The sequence below is a fragment of the Varroa destructor genome, unplaced genomic scaffold (genome assembly GCF_002443255.2).
Source record: "Varroa destructor unplaced genomic scaffold, Vdes_3.0 BEIS01000006.1, whole genome shotgun sequence".
Lineage (NCBI taxonomy): Eukaryota > Metazoa > Arthropoda > Arachnida > Mesostigmata > Varroidae > Varroa > Varroa destructor.
The window spans coordinates 27,510,569-27,528,848 of NW_019211459.1; the positions used below are offsets into that span (position 1 = coordinate 27,510,569).

At 42.5% G+C, this 18,280-nt stretch overlaps 1 protein-coding gene and 1 long non-coding RNA gene across 2 annotated transcripts in view; both read right to left on the reverse strand.

Moving 5' to 3' along the window:
* The window catches only part of LOC111252692 (uncharacterized), a 43,197-nt gene extending 25,659 nt beyond the window's left edge, over positions 1 to 17,538 (reverse strand). Inside the window, 1 exon segment of the mRNA XM_086993230.1 lies at positions 15,390 to 17,538. Within this exon segment, the coding sequence (XP_086849356.1) occupies positions 15,390 to 15,727 (338 nt within the window). The 5' untranslated portion in view covers positions 15,728 to 17,538.
* LOC147755054 (uncharacterized) lies at positions 5,549 to 15,377 on the reverse strand. Its single transcript, XR_015330407.1, has 4 exons — positions 12,253 to 15,377; positions 11,729 to 11,941; positions 8,598 to 8,821; positions 5,549 to 8,077 (listed from the first exon to the last, which is right to left on the reverse strand). It is a non-coding gene; the product is annotated as an uncharacterized LOC147755054 (long non-coding RNA).
* Positions 17,539 to 18,280: the final 742 nt, after the last annotated feature.

The window sequence follows — 18,280 nt, forward strand, 5'->3', positions numbered from 1 at the left end:
GCCAAGGTTACCTGCTGATTTTGTCTATAACTGGTTTTCAGTAATATACGGTACAACGTCACTTTATTCTACAACCGGTAAGGGCTGTATATATTTACTATACGTCGATGTCTTCCTTTCCGTGTTTCCTTCACAAAATAATACCCTGCAGGGATGCTCAACTGTGCGAAAACAAATTCATCTCTAAATCGACCAAAGCAGATACCGTTAACAGAATATTTATGTTGATAATTACTATTCTTAGTACGCCAAAAGGGTTAGCGCTGGTGTTTCTGCCTGTATATAGGGTCCGCTTTCGATTTTAGCGTTTCTTGACCGATCCTTCGTCCGAATCTATGACAAAGTTGCCGGATCTGGGCTTCGATAGGTACACTTTGTTGTTGTGATCAAATGGTCTAGCCTTTTTTTTCATATTTAGGTTTGTGTTGGAAGAGTCATTGTTGGTACTCCGTATGAGGTAAGCGAAATTGCATATATGTTCGTTCCTATGCTTGAAATTGAGTTGCACAATAAAAAGGCAGACAACGTCGGGGGCAACTTCATTTTCATTTTTCTTTTTACTGTTTGAATGTCTTATCACCTTTGACAAACATAATGGTCACCACAAATGTACACACCGATAGAGTATCGAATGCCAAACTGTACCTAAATATAGAATAATATTTCGAGCTCCACTTCCCGCACCGGCGTTAGACATGTCCCTCTGCTCCAATTCGGGCCTAGACCACCACATAGAAATATGTCGTTCAGCAGGCAAACCCAGTGTAGCGTAGAGCGAAAAAAATGTTGAAATGTACAAACATGAGACATATGACAGACGAGACACGGTCGGGCCCACAAGCTAACTCTCGTTACCAATATCATAATTAATAGACAGTTATGCTCGCGGAAGTAATAATAATCAGTCCACGTATCTCTTTCTAATCACTTCTTTTCCTTATTGTCAATACAGGTGAAACTTTCTATTAGGACTTGTGTTTATTTTCAAACAGTTGCGCCAGAAAAGATTGTGTAAGATTTTCTTCTTTAAGGATTTTTGTTTTATCTAATTGATAACCACACGCTCATAGTATGGCACTACTACGGTACTTAAGTTGAAGTGAAGTACACCGACACTTAAGTGAGAAACAAAATCTTCATGTGTATCACGTAGTTGAGTCTGCAGTCAGATTTTTCTCGTCATTTTTTATTTTCTATATAGCGCCAACACCTGAGACGACATTTTCGAAGTTCAAACGTTTCTTGATAAAACCTACTTAAGCTAAACTATATAAGAGTACCGTGCTGAGTTCACCTCTAGGTAGTAACATTACTGACAGCACATAAAAAGCACACACTACATAAACAAGTTCTTTACTGCACAAAAATTGGCTCGTGAAGCGTATTTATGATCTGAATACGGCTGGTGAGATAATTTCCCGATATAATAAACAATTCACTACCATATGAATGGATCTGATCACAATTGTAAGATCTAGCCAAGATCCAGGCCCTCGTTGTTGGTCGGGTCGGTCTAGATCCGAACGCTGGCTACTCATTTGGTAGAATTATAGAAAATGTTTCCATGCAACAACCCTACGGGCGCTCCTCAATCCGTTTCTTCACTGTACTTCGCTGAGTAGCTCCTCGACCAACATCGGTTAAACGCCATCTATCATGACGACGTCCCTCACTACGATTATTTGAACAGCGGTAACGGTAGAACTGGCTAGGTAGTCGTGTAAAGCGACCCAAAAATTATATTAGCAAAAGCACAGATGGTCAAAACAGACAGCGATATTACTGTCTCATCGTTAAACAGACTCCCATTCAGTCATATTCTATACTAAAGTTCAAAGCCATTCGACCCTTACAGTCTTCACTTTATTCAGGGAAAGAGCTGTACTACGTTATGTTCGTTTTCCCCATAAAAAAATAACGCATTTCTTAGGCTGAATTATTGAAAAACAGCGTTGCGTTTTACAAACACCCTTCCTGTCGTCTCCGAGGGACTGGGTTTGCCGTTCATCCACATACAGCTAGAAGTAGTTAAACAATTTAGAAATTTTCGATTGGAAAAACGGTTCATTTGTGCCACCCTAGCTAACGTGACACATACAAAATATTCATGCAAACGACACGGCATCAACTATAGTCCATATACACACGTTACGCATAACGTAAAGGTACAGCCTCGAACCTAAGTAGCAATCGTTAATTGAGCCTTTCCTTAGATGAATTTGTTTCCAGTCGGTATCACAAGCGAGCGAGTGAGACTTCTGTTTACAAAGACGACGACATGATCGTAATTACTAGATGCGATAGCCACAGGCAAGGATGAGCATGCTTGACTGCGTTTTACTTTGGAGAGTTTAAAGGCAGCACGAAGAAAATTGCGGAGAAGGAACTGATCCAGTATTAAACGATGCGCGCATCAATACGGAAATCACGTATGACCTAGTTGCAGAAGAATGAACGGTCGTCAGCATTACTCGCATCTATTTTTGGTGGGCTGACTGCTGCTGCTCAGACCACCGTAACTAAAATTCTGAGCAAACAAACAATATACTGGAAACTTACCAATTGAATGATCTACTTCAAGCAGGCTTCAAAACGCTTACCAATTATTGGAATTTTAGATGCTTTTGCCTTGGAGCAAGATTTCTAGCGCCTCGACTGGTTTTGCAGGGCGTGGATTTAATGAGCGTTACTTACACGCATAGCATAGAAAGGCTAGCTATTACCGCTACGGAACTTATTTACTTGATTGGTCTCCGAGATATATATGACAGCTTTGCCATGCGTGTAGCTCAGTTCTAAAGTAGTATCGGCAACGTGCACCTTCTTATTGACAAATCCTTACTAACATTACTTTTGTCAAGATTACATTATTCTAATGTTTTATAAGTAATGCTAGGTTCCTGTTGACGTTTTGTGCTAGTGCGACCATTGCCAGTACGTCTTAGTCACTATCATGTAAACTAAGAGTTAGCCTTGGGGGAAAACAGCAAATCGACCACACGTAGTTCAAGTCGTTTTAGCCTATAATTCTGGCAAGGTTTCGCACGGGTCTGAATCAGACGCTAATTCAGCGTGACACTTTGCTTGTCTTGTATATGATAATGCCATTTTATCTTTTACATTTTTCGTAGTTAGATAGGATACGTGTTCCCGCTCTCAAACAAGTCGCCGTACTCCATAGTAGATGAAAGTAAGTCATAAAAACCCTGTTTGTGAAGGTTGTTCACTAAATTATAGCTTAATAGAAAAAAACGAGCGGAATAGTGTGAGTCATACGTTGGTGCGATGCGTGATTTGGAATACCGAATCTAGAGCTACAAATTTAAAAGCAGGCGTAACCCGTTTTGGAATGAAGGTACAGGTACCTACCTACCTCTCAAGCTTTTCAAAATGGCCTACCCTAAAATGAAATGCGATTTCAATCAAGCTTCAAGGATGGAATATACCTGTACGCGTACAATCCTAGATCGACGTTTTCGGTTTCAACTGCTGAAGTTCCCCATTTCAACTGGTTCTTTCCCAGTTTTTTTTTTTCGATGTACCCCCTTATGTTACACTAACCAAATAGCTAAATAGTCTGGGTTTCTACGCGATCGCAATACGTCAAATGATACAACATAAGAAATGGCGTATTATTACTGTAGTGGATGGTAGGATGTTACTAGACACAGGAAGCATAGCTGCCATTGAAGTACGTCGTCGATACGCAACTGTTAGAACCTGACTCTCTGGGGTCTCTCTACTGGGTCTCTTTGCATTGTACTAACCGGACTCCTCGCAATCGGTAGCGGTAGCAACAGCACGACAGTTAAGTTAAAGCAACATCACAAGAACAAAAACGTATACGAGTTTAGAATTCAATCATTATACTAGTCATAGCTTTACTAAAAACAATACTGGCTACATATACGAATAATTATTTCTAAATTATATATATATATTGGCTTGAATCAACGCTCAAGGTACGCCCAGTGACGTCAAGTTAACGTTGAAGTTGAACGCTGCTAACTGAAGATTCACACGCAAACGTATAGTTTTAGGAATAGATAATATTTCAAATTACGCAGTATTAATATCCTTTTTAGATGCTGTTGATTCCATACTCTAAAAGCGTAACCTACTTATGACGTTAATTTTAAAAATCAACAAATCTGAAGGAGACGCTTTGATATTCTTGTTTCTTGAAAAAGTAGTGATCATTTTCATTCAAAATTGAAGCAAACATTTTTTACGGTTTATAATAATATTATTAAACGCGAAATGCCGTTTATTTTCATCGATAATTTTCGGCCACTTTTTCACCTTAATTCTATTACCGGAAAGCTTTTGTTGTTTTCGGGAAAAAAACTATGGTAAATGAAAATAAATGAATACAATTCAAGGAGCTTTTAAGAGACTGAGACAGATGATGACAGCCTGATGGTCCATTAAGAATCGTTTTTTCCAGATAGCTAAAGCTGTACGTAGCCTGACATTGTCACGGTAATAGGTGACATCTTTTCTTTTCACTGCTTCCGGTCTATACTTTTCAATGGGCTGTTACAATCCTGGTAGTTGTTGACCGTAAAGATCTAAATCAATCAATTTGCCAGACGGCAGCAGCTTAAAGCATCTTAACAAATACATCGCATCACCTCCAGTCAGGCGTTTGCCATAGATTTTGTCATTTTTCCTTTTGATTTACGATTCTTATCGTATGTGATCCACTTTTCATTACTCAAAAAATAATAGCTCGACTTCGGTGTGTCTATAGGGTTCCGCCGACGGAAGTACGATGGGATAAATTCTTTTTGAATAGAATCGTATGAAACTTAAACATGGAGGTTCTTTCAGTTAGCGTTCTTCGAATCATTCAAAACTATTTGATGGTGGATAGTTAATTTCTTGGCGATACCACTGCTACTCATAAGTTCGGCAATTTTTTTTTCGTACTTCATCGACGACTACGAGGAGCATCTTTCACATCGAAATTTCCTGAATGAAAGCGGCAGAAGCATCGTAGGATTTTCAGGTAACGTACTTTGACCATAAAGCCCACATTTTTTTATTGGCGTGGGCAGGCTTTGTGCCTTTATCGTAATAAACTTGTTAAATATAACGAATTTTTTTCAGAAGTTTCACTCATATATATAAAGCGTTCTATCTAAATTTTGAATAAAGGCATCTCAACAATCAATTTTAACTTACCTACTACTGCCACATCTCAGCTCTAATATGTCAGGAAAATCAGTCCGATGTTGCTATTATCGGAGATATATGAATTTGATGCTAGGTAGCCAATGATGACCAATAATTGAAATATCCCTTTCCAGCTAAAAGCTATTACTGTTCAAGGGAACAGCTATATAACTTTTTAGGGGGTAAGTGCGTACCTTTAGTAAAAAGTCCTTAATAAAAAAAATAAGAGAGGATTTGAATCCCTCAAAAAAGCTGTAATGATGTGCACCAATTAAGGAAAATGTCAGGCAATTGTTCTTAGTAGTTCTAATGCGGAGATAGTATAAAACGTTCCGTTTGTACTGAACCTTCTATTTAAAACGGGTCTTGCTGATTATTCCAAGCAAATGTTTTTTTTTTATTTACATTGTGTACAGGTACAAAAATATACATATATTAAATAACAGGGTCGAGTTGGTTGGGTAAACAGTAAAGCTAGGACCCATTTACATTATTAAATAAAGCCCCAAAACTATATATGTTATATTAGTATATATATACCCAACATATTAGTATATATATATATATAGAAAAGAGTATATAAAAAGCTTACTAAAGTATTTAACAATGTTGCATTTAAGAAACAACTGTGTAACGGCTATATAGTCAGAAAAGTGCATATAAGATATTATTCACTGACATCAACCGAACAGAACATATCCATCTCTCTGATCAAGGATGGACTTGAAATTTCAACTTGTTCTTTTTGTTGAAGCTTCGGAAATTATCGACAGGGCATGCGCTCTTCGCAAAGTGAAACGTGGTGCAGTGTTACTCAGGATCAAGGATAGGTTTTATATTACGTATGCTTCTTATTTTTCTGGTTGATTTAACAGGAGACATCGCGGCACCAAACGTCTGGCTGCGTTACTACGACACGTTTTGCAACACCTTCAAAGGAAAGCTGCGCATAGCAACAGCAATGACAAAGAGAGCAATGACGATTACGACTGGCAAATGGCGTTCGTACAAAGCGATGCGGTAAAGCGCACATACGACGCTTGACGAGAGGGCGTTGAGGAAATGACAGGTAGATGATGCGTAGATATGAAAGCTTCACATCCGAGACAAGAGATAGTGAGGGAACAAGCCCGCGCTATGAAAGCTTAAATCGTTGCCGGCTTCTGTCGTCGTCGTCGCGACGATCCACTGCCAGTCGTCGTTAGTCGCACACATTTCCTTTGAGTCCAGCCGTTTTCTCCGTTTTGACTCGAGTTAGTGACTTAGCCAAGCGGCAACAGAGCTGAATGCTGATTGTCCCATCAATCATTCGCATACTGATAGAATCAAGCGACGCTGGCCGAACTTGCGGACGGACAGTTGACCGCTTGGTCACTCAAGGCTCACAGTCAACCAATCACAAGTAATAATAATAACAACAGCAGCAGCATTTCACCGGTAACAGACAACCGACAAGAGCGACGTCGCGTTTTCGAGCCACGCAGCAGCAGTAGCTTGACAACTTCCGTTAAACTGTATTCTAATCCGAATTTGTTCTTTTCGATCGTTATTCCATCTTCCGAATGGCACCGGTCGGTGGAAAAATTTCATCCTCATCATACGGGGTAGACGTTGCTATTACCGTCTGTTGCTGGTGAAAAATTTCTGCCTCAGCGAACTTGGAGGCAATCTAAATGCAAGCTCTTCAAATCGACTAAAACATTCTACCTATGAGCATATCTTTCATTGCACTGTATTAAGCACATCGGTCTAAGTAAGAATATGTTCGACGCGGTTATCCACCACTTTCAATTGAAAGTGGCCTATAGATTATGAGAAGCATGCAGGTTACGATATTGACTTCAATATTACGTTTCGATGACACGCGTGCTAACTGTAACCAGCAGCTCACTGCAATATTTGTTCCTAATTTAGATATGTTTAGCAAACTTATTTGGATCGGTTAGCACGAAGCTCGAAAGTTATTCAGGCATGTGCTGTATAGTCAGTTCCGAACAGAGTAGTAGACCTGTTACAGATAGAGATTCGCTTGTAGTTCTAGGCATTTTTCTTTTGTCATGATCAAGTTGCCTGCGTCCAAAATATGACTCCTGCTAGCCAACCGCGGGCGATGGTTTCATGTAGTATTTTCATCGCGGATAGATAGCCTTTACCCAGGAGAGTCTGTTCTGGTCGTTGACGAGCGCACTTTCGTTTACCGTTGAAACTATGGTGGTAATCAATCGATTACGAAAACCTGGCTAGTCGTGCCCTTTCCGGCGAATAAGCGGCATCAGAGTACCGTCACAATGAGTCATCTTCTACTCTATGTGAAACCTGCCTAAGCTCAAATAGTATACCCCTGTTATGAGGATGTTCTTCACTTAAAGCTCTGCTTGACGATTCAATAGCTAGGTTTAAAAACACCGACTAGCAAATACGTTGATTAATATACATATAGTTTGCTCTACATAGTCTCTAAACACATAACTAGGCTAATAGCGTTTATAACAGTGGAGTTCGCAGGAAAATTTAGCAATGGTTAATACAAAAACGACGATGGAAGTTGACATCAGCTAGGAAGTTTCGATTTTTTGACATTGTTATTGTAACTTGTTGCAGCAGTTTACCGAGCATGCACGTACGTACGCACGCACGCATAACATTGCGGCCAATAATGCACAGCCAATCAGCGACGTGATGAAATCACCGTATCGATCAACAACCCTTATACGTGTTCCGATTAAGAATAAATAGTTTCCAGCTGTTATTCAGCCCACCACGGCTGCTTTGTGAGCAAACATGTACCTTTTCACTATCTCATTATTTCAAATAGAAGTCTTGTATTCTGGCACGCTTTCATTCCCCCGTCCCAGAATTGCCTCGCGCTGTCAAGCGAATAAATCACTTTGGTGCTGCCCTAAAATACAAGAATAATATTGATACATGGTAAGCGGGATATATACCGACAAAACAAAAACCCTCATTTGATACGAATTCCATTATTCCAATTGTGATTTACATTGCTGGTGAGATTCTAATGCTCGACTGACACATTTATACGATCTGTTGTATCCTTTGCGTGAGTAGATTTCACTGCAAAAATCGCAATGTTGTAGGACGTATGTTGCAAACGTATGCCGCAGACGAAATTAACAATACAAGCTAGCGAGATGTAAACGTGGCAGCGGCGCTCCGCAGTGATGGGTATGCCAAAAATGTTTACGAGCTCTTAAACGTAGTAGCACTCCCAAAGGGTCTTGTTTGAATCGACAACAAAAATTATCTTCAAGATAATACTAATTAAAGCTGACTCACGCAAGATCGTGCATCGGATATGATCAGTGCGCTAACACCACTAGCAAAATAATGAAGACCCATATATATATATATATATGTATATGGGTAGTGTAGTTTAGCCCAGAAGTACGAGAAAGTACCGAGCATCAACGCTAGATGGCCCCGCTGCTGGTGTTGTTGCTGTCATGTCGGTTGAAGAAGCCGAAGGGGAGGGAGACAAGGAGAAGTTTGTCGTTACGAGTCCAACTTTTAACTGAAAACATGAGAGAAAGGAGGAAAGCGTGCGAGCGGTTGGTCTGGCAAAGAGCGCGTTTTTAGACGTTGCACTGCTTTTCGGTACCATGGCGTTGCCACAACCGTCAACCTGCAATAGCAACGATCCCACTGCTGTTACTGTTGCTACACCAAACGAAGCTTAACTGATGAAACGGGAAGGTATCTAATGCAGCCCACGGCACTGACAAGCGCCATTACTGTCATCGCGGACGTCATCACGGGCAGCGCGCATTTGCAAACTCGCAGATGACGCCGCCGGAAGGGCATCAACGTAGGAAGAAGTCAACGATAATGTCGCAACAACAGCTTTAGGCAGAAGCTGAAGCGACGGCACCGAGCGGCGAAACCGTCTGCGAACAACCAGGAAAGCAGAAGAATTGCAACTTTTTTCTACAAATAAAAAACCGAAAATCTCAAATTCATTACCCTTCACACACCGCGTATTCTTCCCTTTTTTTCGCTGGGCTCGCATTTTTTAGCTTTTGCAACGTGGGGAAAGTGTCGAATTGCTTGGGCCTATTGAAATTATATCCAATCTTGATTCTATTTCTCAGTGGAGAGAACTCAAACAAGACGAAATACTTATTATTGTGTTGTCACAAATCAAAATATATGGTCTGACCTCAAACTAAAGAAAAGAATGTCGAACGATTTACTGCACTTGAATTATCCACTTGAATCAACGCGGCAATTGGACGCATCAATAGATCCAAACGACACAAAGCACATTTAAATTAAAAAGGGTAATATGAATGATCTCATAATCGAAGTTTTATTGTTAGGGCCTATTTTTGTGCTTTGTCGTCTATTGGCACTGAGTGCTGGAACAAAAAGACTAAGCATGAGGCAGAAGCGGAAGCAGGCAAATAGATTCGATAAAAGTGCAGATCATACACAACGAGGTACAAATAAAGCTCACAGTTTTCTAAACAATATACCATATACTCTCCTAATTGCAAACAACTCTATACCTTTCCATCGTCCATCAGGCCCAAGAAAACTAAAAAAAAAAAAACACGACGCGGACAACAAATGCTTTATTCGCTACGAAAAACAAACAAAAACGCATATAGATGAACATGTCATGCCGTATGAAAAAACGAGGCCGCTTGGCGCTTTATCGCCAAATATGCTGGACGACGTAGACGTATTGTGAAATAAATAAATTTCTACTTAACGCTCCTCGTTCTAATTAATTCGTGGGGGTTGCGCATTGCGTCAATTTACGATTTAATATCTGGCCACCTAAAAATCAGCTTAACATTGGCTATGTAGTAGCAGCGGCTAGCAGAATAAGAAGCATTACCGTCGAAGCTACAACAGTAATTATTTTTATAGCTAGCACTGTGGAAGGGGTTTCTGTACCTTCAAGTCAAGCTGATATTGTAGTGATGCTATCGGCAACGTGGCCGTAGAGAAAGGAGCCTGTCACTCGGTAGCTACTGTAGCACAGCAAAGCCAAATAGACAAAGTAATAAACGTTGTATGAAGCTAACAAACAGATAGACAGATCCACCGCTAACCGACAGACAATAACAGTAGCACAGCCGGCTTAGGCGACCCGACAGACGGACGGCTACGTCAGCGAGTGCGTCCACAGCAGCAGAATCACAATCATCATTTAAGCCACGGCGGTCGACATCAGCATTCTGGCTCCCAGCAGCAGCTGCTGCAGCTGTAGTACCATCTATGGAAAAAGACTAGCACCGAAGCAACAACGACAACAGAAGGGAACACCGGCAGCGGAAGAACAGTCGCTTCGCTAGTCAACTACTCACTCGCCGAAAGTGAACGAGTCGGAGGACAAAAGCAGAAGATCAGGACGACAAAAATGAGCGTTGCTGTTGTCGCTCGCTCGGACCGATGTTATTTGCTTGCCTTGGCAATGACTATGCCAACTATAGCAACTGCCACCCCTGGAAAAAAGGAGTTAGGAAGAGCTGCTGCCAAGTTTTTGCTGTCGCCGACAAAGATGGCTGCCCTGATGGCGCGGCTGCACTCGTCGACGCCGTAACCATCGTCGTCATTGCGAAGAGGGGGTAGAGCAAGACGACGAAAGAAAAGAAGCCGACAATGGCTGCCTGCCATCGCTAGAATATAGCGATCCCTCCTGGAACTGATCTAGCTCGCATGTATGGAATCGAACAGTACACGTTGGTAAACGCAGAGAACTCGATCGCGGTCTAAACAGACACGAACAGATACGACTAGAACGATCAACGCGGCAACTATACCAAGAGCGCGTTGACGACATAATAGTATATACTTTATCACTCGCTATCCCGCACCATCAGGCTGATCTTCAATTTCGCTTTTCCTTCATATCGAAAGCGACCAAGTCAAGTAACCCAGTCAGTAACTACGCAGGCAAACAACATAGCCCTGGCAGCAGCATAAAAACCAACAGACGAAAACAACACCTGGACGGCAGCTGCCCAAAGGAAAACTCACAAACTAAAAAAAAAAAGACGCAGAAAGAGCCAATAAAAAAAGCTGTTTATGACGTTAACTGCTTATAACACTTAGTATAAGCCGAACCAAAGCGGCTCTTGTAGAGTCTTCACACAAAAAGTAATTTTTCCTACGTAAGTTAAACGAACAAAGCTTCGCATATCAAAAGCAATTTTGACTTAATGAACGAAATTTTCGAGTTATAGTAGCACTCACACATTATAACGCAATACGAAAACTAGTTGTAGGAAGCTAGGCATGCACTCTGTCAATCACACTTTACCCAATTCACCAGTCAGTGTCGGACCGGCCATTCATTTGGACCTATTATTTTAGAAACTCTTCTAGCAGCTAGGACTGCAGAATAGTTGCCGAGGTAAGCCTCTGTTCAGTAAACAATGGTCAATCAGCATAATTCCCAGATCGATCTCTTTCAGCTATATAGTACTTTTGTTCAGAGTTCAAATCAAGGGTAGCGATGTTCTTACTGGGTTTTTGCATGCTATTTGCTAGAACTTAGTTATCGAGGTTTGCCACGACTTACTAAATAAGCCACCAGCACACGCCACATGTGCGCGTGACGTGTGCCACAAGACAGAGTTGTGTCATTTCTCCGACTCAGCAGAAGACGTTTGAACCGACGTTGGGAACATTTTGAAGTTACGAATCCGCTGTCCGTGAAATGCCGACTTCATCAGCAAGAGGTAAGTTGGCGTGGACGTCTTTTGCTAAATATGCGTAACAGATTTGCCCCGAGCTGAAGAACACACGAAAAGCATTTGAAACTTCATTTCAACAACTACATACAGACACTTCACAACAATATTTCATTCAATGAAACAGTCACGTATGCTGATAAAGATGTACAATGGCATTGCAGATTTTGACTACACCGCTTTAAAAGGCAGGGTTACATAACACTTCAGTTAATGGTAGCAATATTTCGAGATCCCTTTGTTACTGAAGCCGTCATGCCGACGACCGTGAATGCGACAATTAAACTGCTAAGACGAAATTGGGCCTGCGGTCAGAAATATCGGTCATAGAGTGATAACATTTTATACTTGCGAAATTCTCAAACCAGCTGTAACACAGATAAATGGTTGAACACTCCGTATGCCTAGAACAAATGCCGTAAATCAGAACGAAATATTTTAAATCATTGGATTTGGTACGTCGTCCTGTAGATACGTAAATCATCAATTCCTCGACAAAAACAACTTCGGGGTAAAGCTGTAGTATATGTATGTCCGTCATCTTCAACTTCTAGAAAGATTCAGCATACGGAAGACTGTTTTGACGGCGGTTACCTTATTACTTTACTGCTCCGTGCTGTGTACCAGTACCCTCTTCCCTCTTCTCCTCGCCCACATTTTGCATTCGCAAATTCGGTGTACGACAGGTCAACAAATCGCTCACCTACCGTTATCAATTACCTTCAACAGCATATCATGGTCGCCATTGCTGTGTCGTGGCGCTCTCAAATAGACTATGAGACTCTGAAATTCTTTGAGGTTGCTGGCTTTTTTAAGGAAAGTTAATTAATTCGACCATATTTACGCGAAAGCTTCAACGCCACTGGGCATAAAAGCCATGCCTGATAGGTGTGTGTGTGTCTGTTGTACGTTTCAGACTTGCTAAGACTGATCACTGAGAGTCAATTTCAAAAGATCCTGTATTGAGAATAAAATTATTTTTACTCTCGCGATTAAGGCGTGGAGTATATGTATCCATAGCACGGTACCACTAGCCAATTTCAAATTCAACCCGGCGACATTGCTGACGGCATAAACTGGTTTAGTTATAGTATTTTCATCTGACTGGGTATAACACTGAATTTATCCTTAACATTGTAACCTCTAGGTAAAAAACGTAGTGTGATTTAAACTATGTTTCATTCCGTCTAACTGGCACGTACAACTGTTAGCATATCTCGCCGCCTGCGCATCGTCATCGACACGGCGAAGATCATCATTAAATGAATGTTGTATCAGAATCAGAAACTAAAAAATGATAATAGGCTGGCTGGTCGTGAACGACTCATTACCCAAGATGCTGTTACATTCCCAACGTGAGTCATCATCAACCATGAACACGAGAGATTTATTGGCTCACCGAATATTAGTTCTGGGTCGTCCTCATTACGTGTAACACAAGTTGAAATTAAAGTCGCGCATAACAAATATTAAATGACAGCATTTTACTTAACTTTAATATTTACTTTACGGCTCAAATACGTTTTGTACCAACCAGGGAATAGTAGCAAAGGATGCTAAAAGAATCAACGATTTTTTTTACCAGTAATATAGTGTTATGTCATATTGCTGAGTCATGCTTGGTTCATCTAGTCCAACTAAATACACAGGGATACCGAGCTTTGAAGCGTTAGCAAATCGACTGACAGATGAAGTTTCTGACGATGTTTAAAGGGCATGTGTCTGTATAACAAATATACTACGTAGTCAAAAATCATGATCCATCTCGTATGTCTATCGATGGATCTACGTATTTTCTGCGTTACAAATAAGTAGCAATGGTAGACCGTTCGATCCTGTCGACAACGCGTCACGCCACACAGTAGATACAGGATGAGTGTAGTATGTAGGCACCCCTAAAGCAGCAGATTTGGGTAACAGGTCATAATGCAAAGTTTGGCAAAAGGTCACAGACAATTTTAGACGGATAGCTGAACTACCTAAGGGACTTTCCTGCATTCGAACAATAACAGATACAACAAACCCAAAATATATAGTTATTGCTAATGACAATTTTTACACAAAGTTTAAAATGTTTTGCAAGTCATCGAAACAACGCAATAATGCTTTCCTTAATTAGAACTTGTTTTTTTTTATTGACTGCTATATGCTAAACTGATTACTTTAGCCAGTTGATTGAGATACCAATCGATGGTTAGTGTTGATAAATTCTGACGGATGGTAGCATACAGCGGCGACCCGAACGTGCCTATTATACTCGCACGTATGAAAATCAATAGAAACAATCGCACGCTTGGGACAGTTCCGTCTGCTCCTGGTTTTAATTTTGCCGTGTACAACCAACCGGCACCTGGCTAGCCAGGTAGTCATTGGAGGAACAGGCGAGAAAGGCCATTTCTCCGTGGCCTTCTCTTGTCCATTCTCGCTCTCACACGTTTTGTCTTTCCCCGTCGCTTAATGCATACACACGCGTATGTCCTACTACTACCACCGCCGCCGCCGAATGGCGTACGGAATCAGCTGGTGGCTGAGGAGTGGAAGCGCGGTCGGGTGGGGTGTTCTCCTTTATTGGAACGTGTGAATAACTACACTCTCTTATCGAGAGGACGCTTTAACCACTGTCGCGTATAGTTCCTGTTGGCCAACCATATAAATACTAGGACGCCGTTAAATCCTATCACATTATCGGTACAACCTATAGCCGATTTGTTCGCGGCAAAACTATCAGATACGAAGCATTCTCTCATCTTTTTATTGTTCGTTTTGGCTGATGCTGTTGTGCAAGAATGTGTGCCCCGCAACGGGTGTAATTTATACATACAAACGTGCATACCGTCCTAAATGAGCCCATCAGCGTTAGCAATAAAAACATCGCCCTCGTCGCCAGCATGATGCAGCGTCATGATCGATAGCAACAACAATGAACAACACAGAAATATCGTTCACGTAGCCACGGCAGGACTAGTTGGCGCGACAGCAAGCGTATGGCCATGCTCATTTCACTGACCGAGTCGTTAGCTCGGCCGCTGCATTCGAATACTGGTTACTGCTTATAAACAGCACTGTATGAATAAAAACGCAACACTCAGCTAATATGGCTCTAATTGTAACAACAATTGCTGGTCTGATACACAATAGTTCATAGAATAATGTTCGTTGCACTGTATATATCGCTCTTTAGTTATTAAGAGAATAAAAACTGCGTCGAGCGCTTTGCCGCCGCTCATCATTGAAGCACAATAAACAAAAAACGTCACATTACGCATCGCACTCGTTATTATTTGTTAGTCATTTGCTGATTGCTAGAATCATCTGATCATTGAAATACGAAAATCCCAAGGGCCACCACCTGTCTCTTATCACTGTATAAAAATGCACTTTCAGTACTGGAAAGGTCCCAATTGCAATCTCTGGAAAATTTGCCATTCGACTAATTTTCAAAGCCTCTATTTACACTCTTTTACGCATTGAATGATTGTGTATACTCACGCATCATCGACATGTTGCACGATCCAGTCCATCACTTCCCCTCGAAGTAAATATTTGGGCACCTCCCTACGACTGACCGGCATTTGGCGGAGCGGGACTGCGAATAATTCTGGGTCGCTATGATGGCAAATCGGTTGCTGTGGGTTGTTGCTGTCGCCATTACTGCTAGCGTCAGTACACGCAAAGCCAATGAATGGAGCCAACAACTTCCGTACGCTTTCTACGCTAAGTGACGTCGTACAAGTGGCACCCGAAGTTGTAGTGTTTCCGTTGCCGCTAAGGCCGCAATGAGGCGATGAGATCCCGCCCCGCTGGGGGATAGCTAACTCGTCTGCCATCTCTCTGAACCTAATTCGACCTGGATCTGTCCAAGCACCGAATCACTTCCACGCTTTCTGCGACGTTACTAAGAGATGACAATAGGAAAGAACAGCTATGCACTCGCTGCTGCTTTATTATAATTTCTATTGGTAATGTTCTTCCGACTATAGGCTAGCACGAGGAGCCGAACCCGCCCTTCGCGGACGCCGTCAAGTTAGCTACAACGTGCTCTGCTGAATACAGCACCGAAATCTAAGTTTGCCGCCGCCGGTGTTATTTGTGAAGCTATAGGTAAAAATACAGACAAAAAGATAGAGCACAGAGACACAAATATGGCAAAGGTAACACGCTCACTACACGCACGGACACAGCAGAGCTACTGTAGCTGTTGCTATCAAACCTGGAGCCTTTAGTATGCTGTGGTTGTACGGCACTCGTAGTAAATCATGGGCACGCGGCACCCCGGTAACTGCTACAAATCTAACTCGTACACAGTTATTTTTTGTTTGGTATGTCGGCGAGACACGTAATTGTTCCGGATTTGTGTTTGCTATATGACGAACTGATCTGAAGTAAGCCGGCGGCACCACGCCCCGTCGGGTCGTCATAAGCCACGGACCCTAAGGGGGCACAGAGGTAGCCGCTATCGCTGCTGCTGCTGCTGCTGCTGCTATAGGACCCGGGGAGAAAGGTTTTAATGGACAGCGTGCGTTTCTCTGTGCCGACAAGACGTTGACGAAACCTTGTTGTTAGTCAATAGCGACACTCTTCTTACGGTAACAACAGTTGTCGAATGCACACTTTAAGAACTTCTCTTTCCTGTTTTCTTTGTGGCCGTCTGCAACTGGAGGTCATTGGCGAAATTTTGAAATCGTTGGGACACCCGCAGTCACAGCGAAAGTAAAACGAACAAAACGGTCAGTACAGTCGCAGCTGAGAGGGTGTTCTAGTTTGGCCAAGTTATTTTTTTGCTCTATTACAACCGCCACTGGCTTTCTATTTGATACACACGACTTCGTCGTAGCAGAAGTTCTAATAAAGTATGTTAGAGACTCGTACTTCACTTTGGCTTTGATCACTCACTCCTCCGCAGCTTCTATTGCTCTTACTCTGACGACGGCAGCAACAATTGCAGCATCAATGACAACAACAATAATAGTACCAGCCGTTGACCGCTGGAGATTGACAATAAGCGTTACTGCTACTTGATGCTAGTGGTGTGGCAATGAAGGACGGCACGACGACCACGATCAGAGGTAGCAATGGCAGCTGCAGTATCGACGACCGGGAGAAGAAATAAAAGTGGGGGACTACTGCTGCTGCCGTCGCCGTTACTGTGGCCGTGTCGATAATGATACTAGTTATCGCAGTACTAGTTGTGCGAGCAGTTATAATTGTTGCACTAAGTGACGCTTTCAAGTATGAGCATGCGCAACAGCTAGTAGCTCTCGAGTCAATGAGCTAGCCACCGGGCAAACGAGCGAGCAGGCAGCGTTCCGCACAACGGCTCAGTTCCAGTCAACCAGCCGACCAGTCAGTCAACGAGCCAATGCAGCAGAGTTAGTCGGCGGCACGCGACTGCTCCGGCCGGTATTGTCGATCTGTGTGTGTCGCTGCTGCAGCTGTTTTCCTTCCCTTCTGCAGGTCGGCAATAGCAGCAACGAGAACCGGCTACGAGACGGCTCATCAGCCAGCTACACACGCTACAGGCCGAGACCTAAACGACAGCGAAGACACACATCGGACAGGGAGCAGACGTTCAGCCTTACAGCAGCCGGCTACGGCAGAGGGAGGTGCATTCAGTGAATGGACCCGGCGCCACAGTCGAACGAGTGGGTGAGTGAGCAGAGCGCCACTAATAGCGATGGCGGCGAGAAACGGACAGGCGGCTGGCTGGCGACTTGGCTGTAAATGAATAGCAGCGCAACTTTTGAGCGCGCCGAACGCGACAGCGGTGCGGGGGGCGCCGCCAGTTGTGACGTGCAGACACACAAGACTAACAGCCGGTCGGACTGACTAGCCCTTAACAGCTTATGGCTCGCATGAATACGCTCGAGCCCCGATACAAAGTATAAGACGATGGCGAAAATAAGCGACACCATACAACTCGATGACACTCACAACGTAGTCTGTTACGGCAGGGTTTAACAGCTAACCCGCCAAAACTGCGGCTTACGCGACTCGGTGGCGGGTTGACTTTTCCGATCCAACCGGGCGCGGCTCTGAGCCAGCGACAAATCGACAGCAAATGATGAATGACTGATAGCTTAGTATTCGGTGAAACTAAATTCGGTGGAACCGGGAATAAATCATGTAAAACAGGGAAAACTAAATTACCTTTTCATATTTTCTAAATATTGTGGGTCGTTTATGTTTTTAATGTGCTTATTCTGGCTCAAAACGACGTTGTTAGTTGCACATTTTAGATATAGTTGGTGACAACGCAAAGAAATATTTGTATTTAAAATCAATGGCTTGAAGTCTGTCTTCTACTGTTTCCTCTATTGATCTCTACTGCGGCGTTTTCAACAGCTCCTTTTGGGGATAACAGCATAAATGTATGATCTACT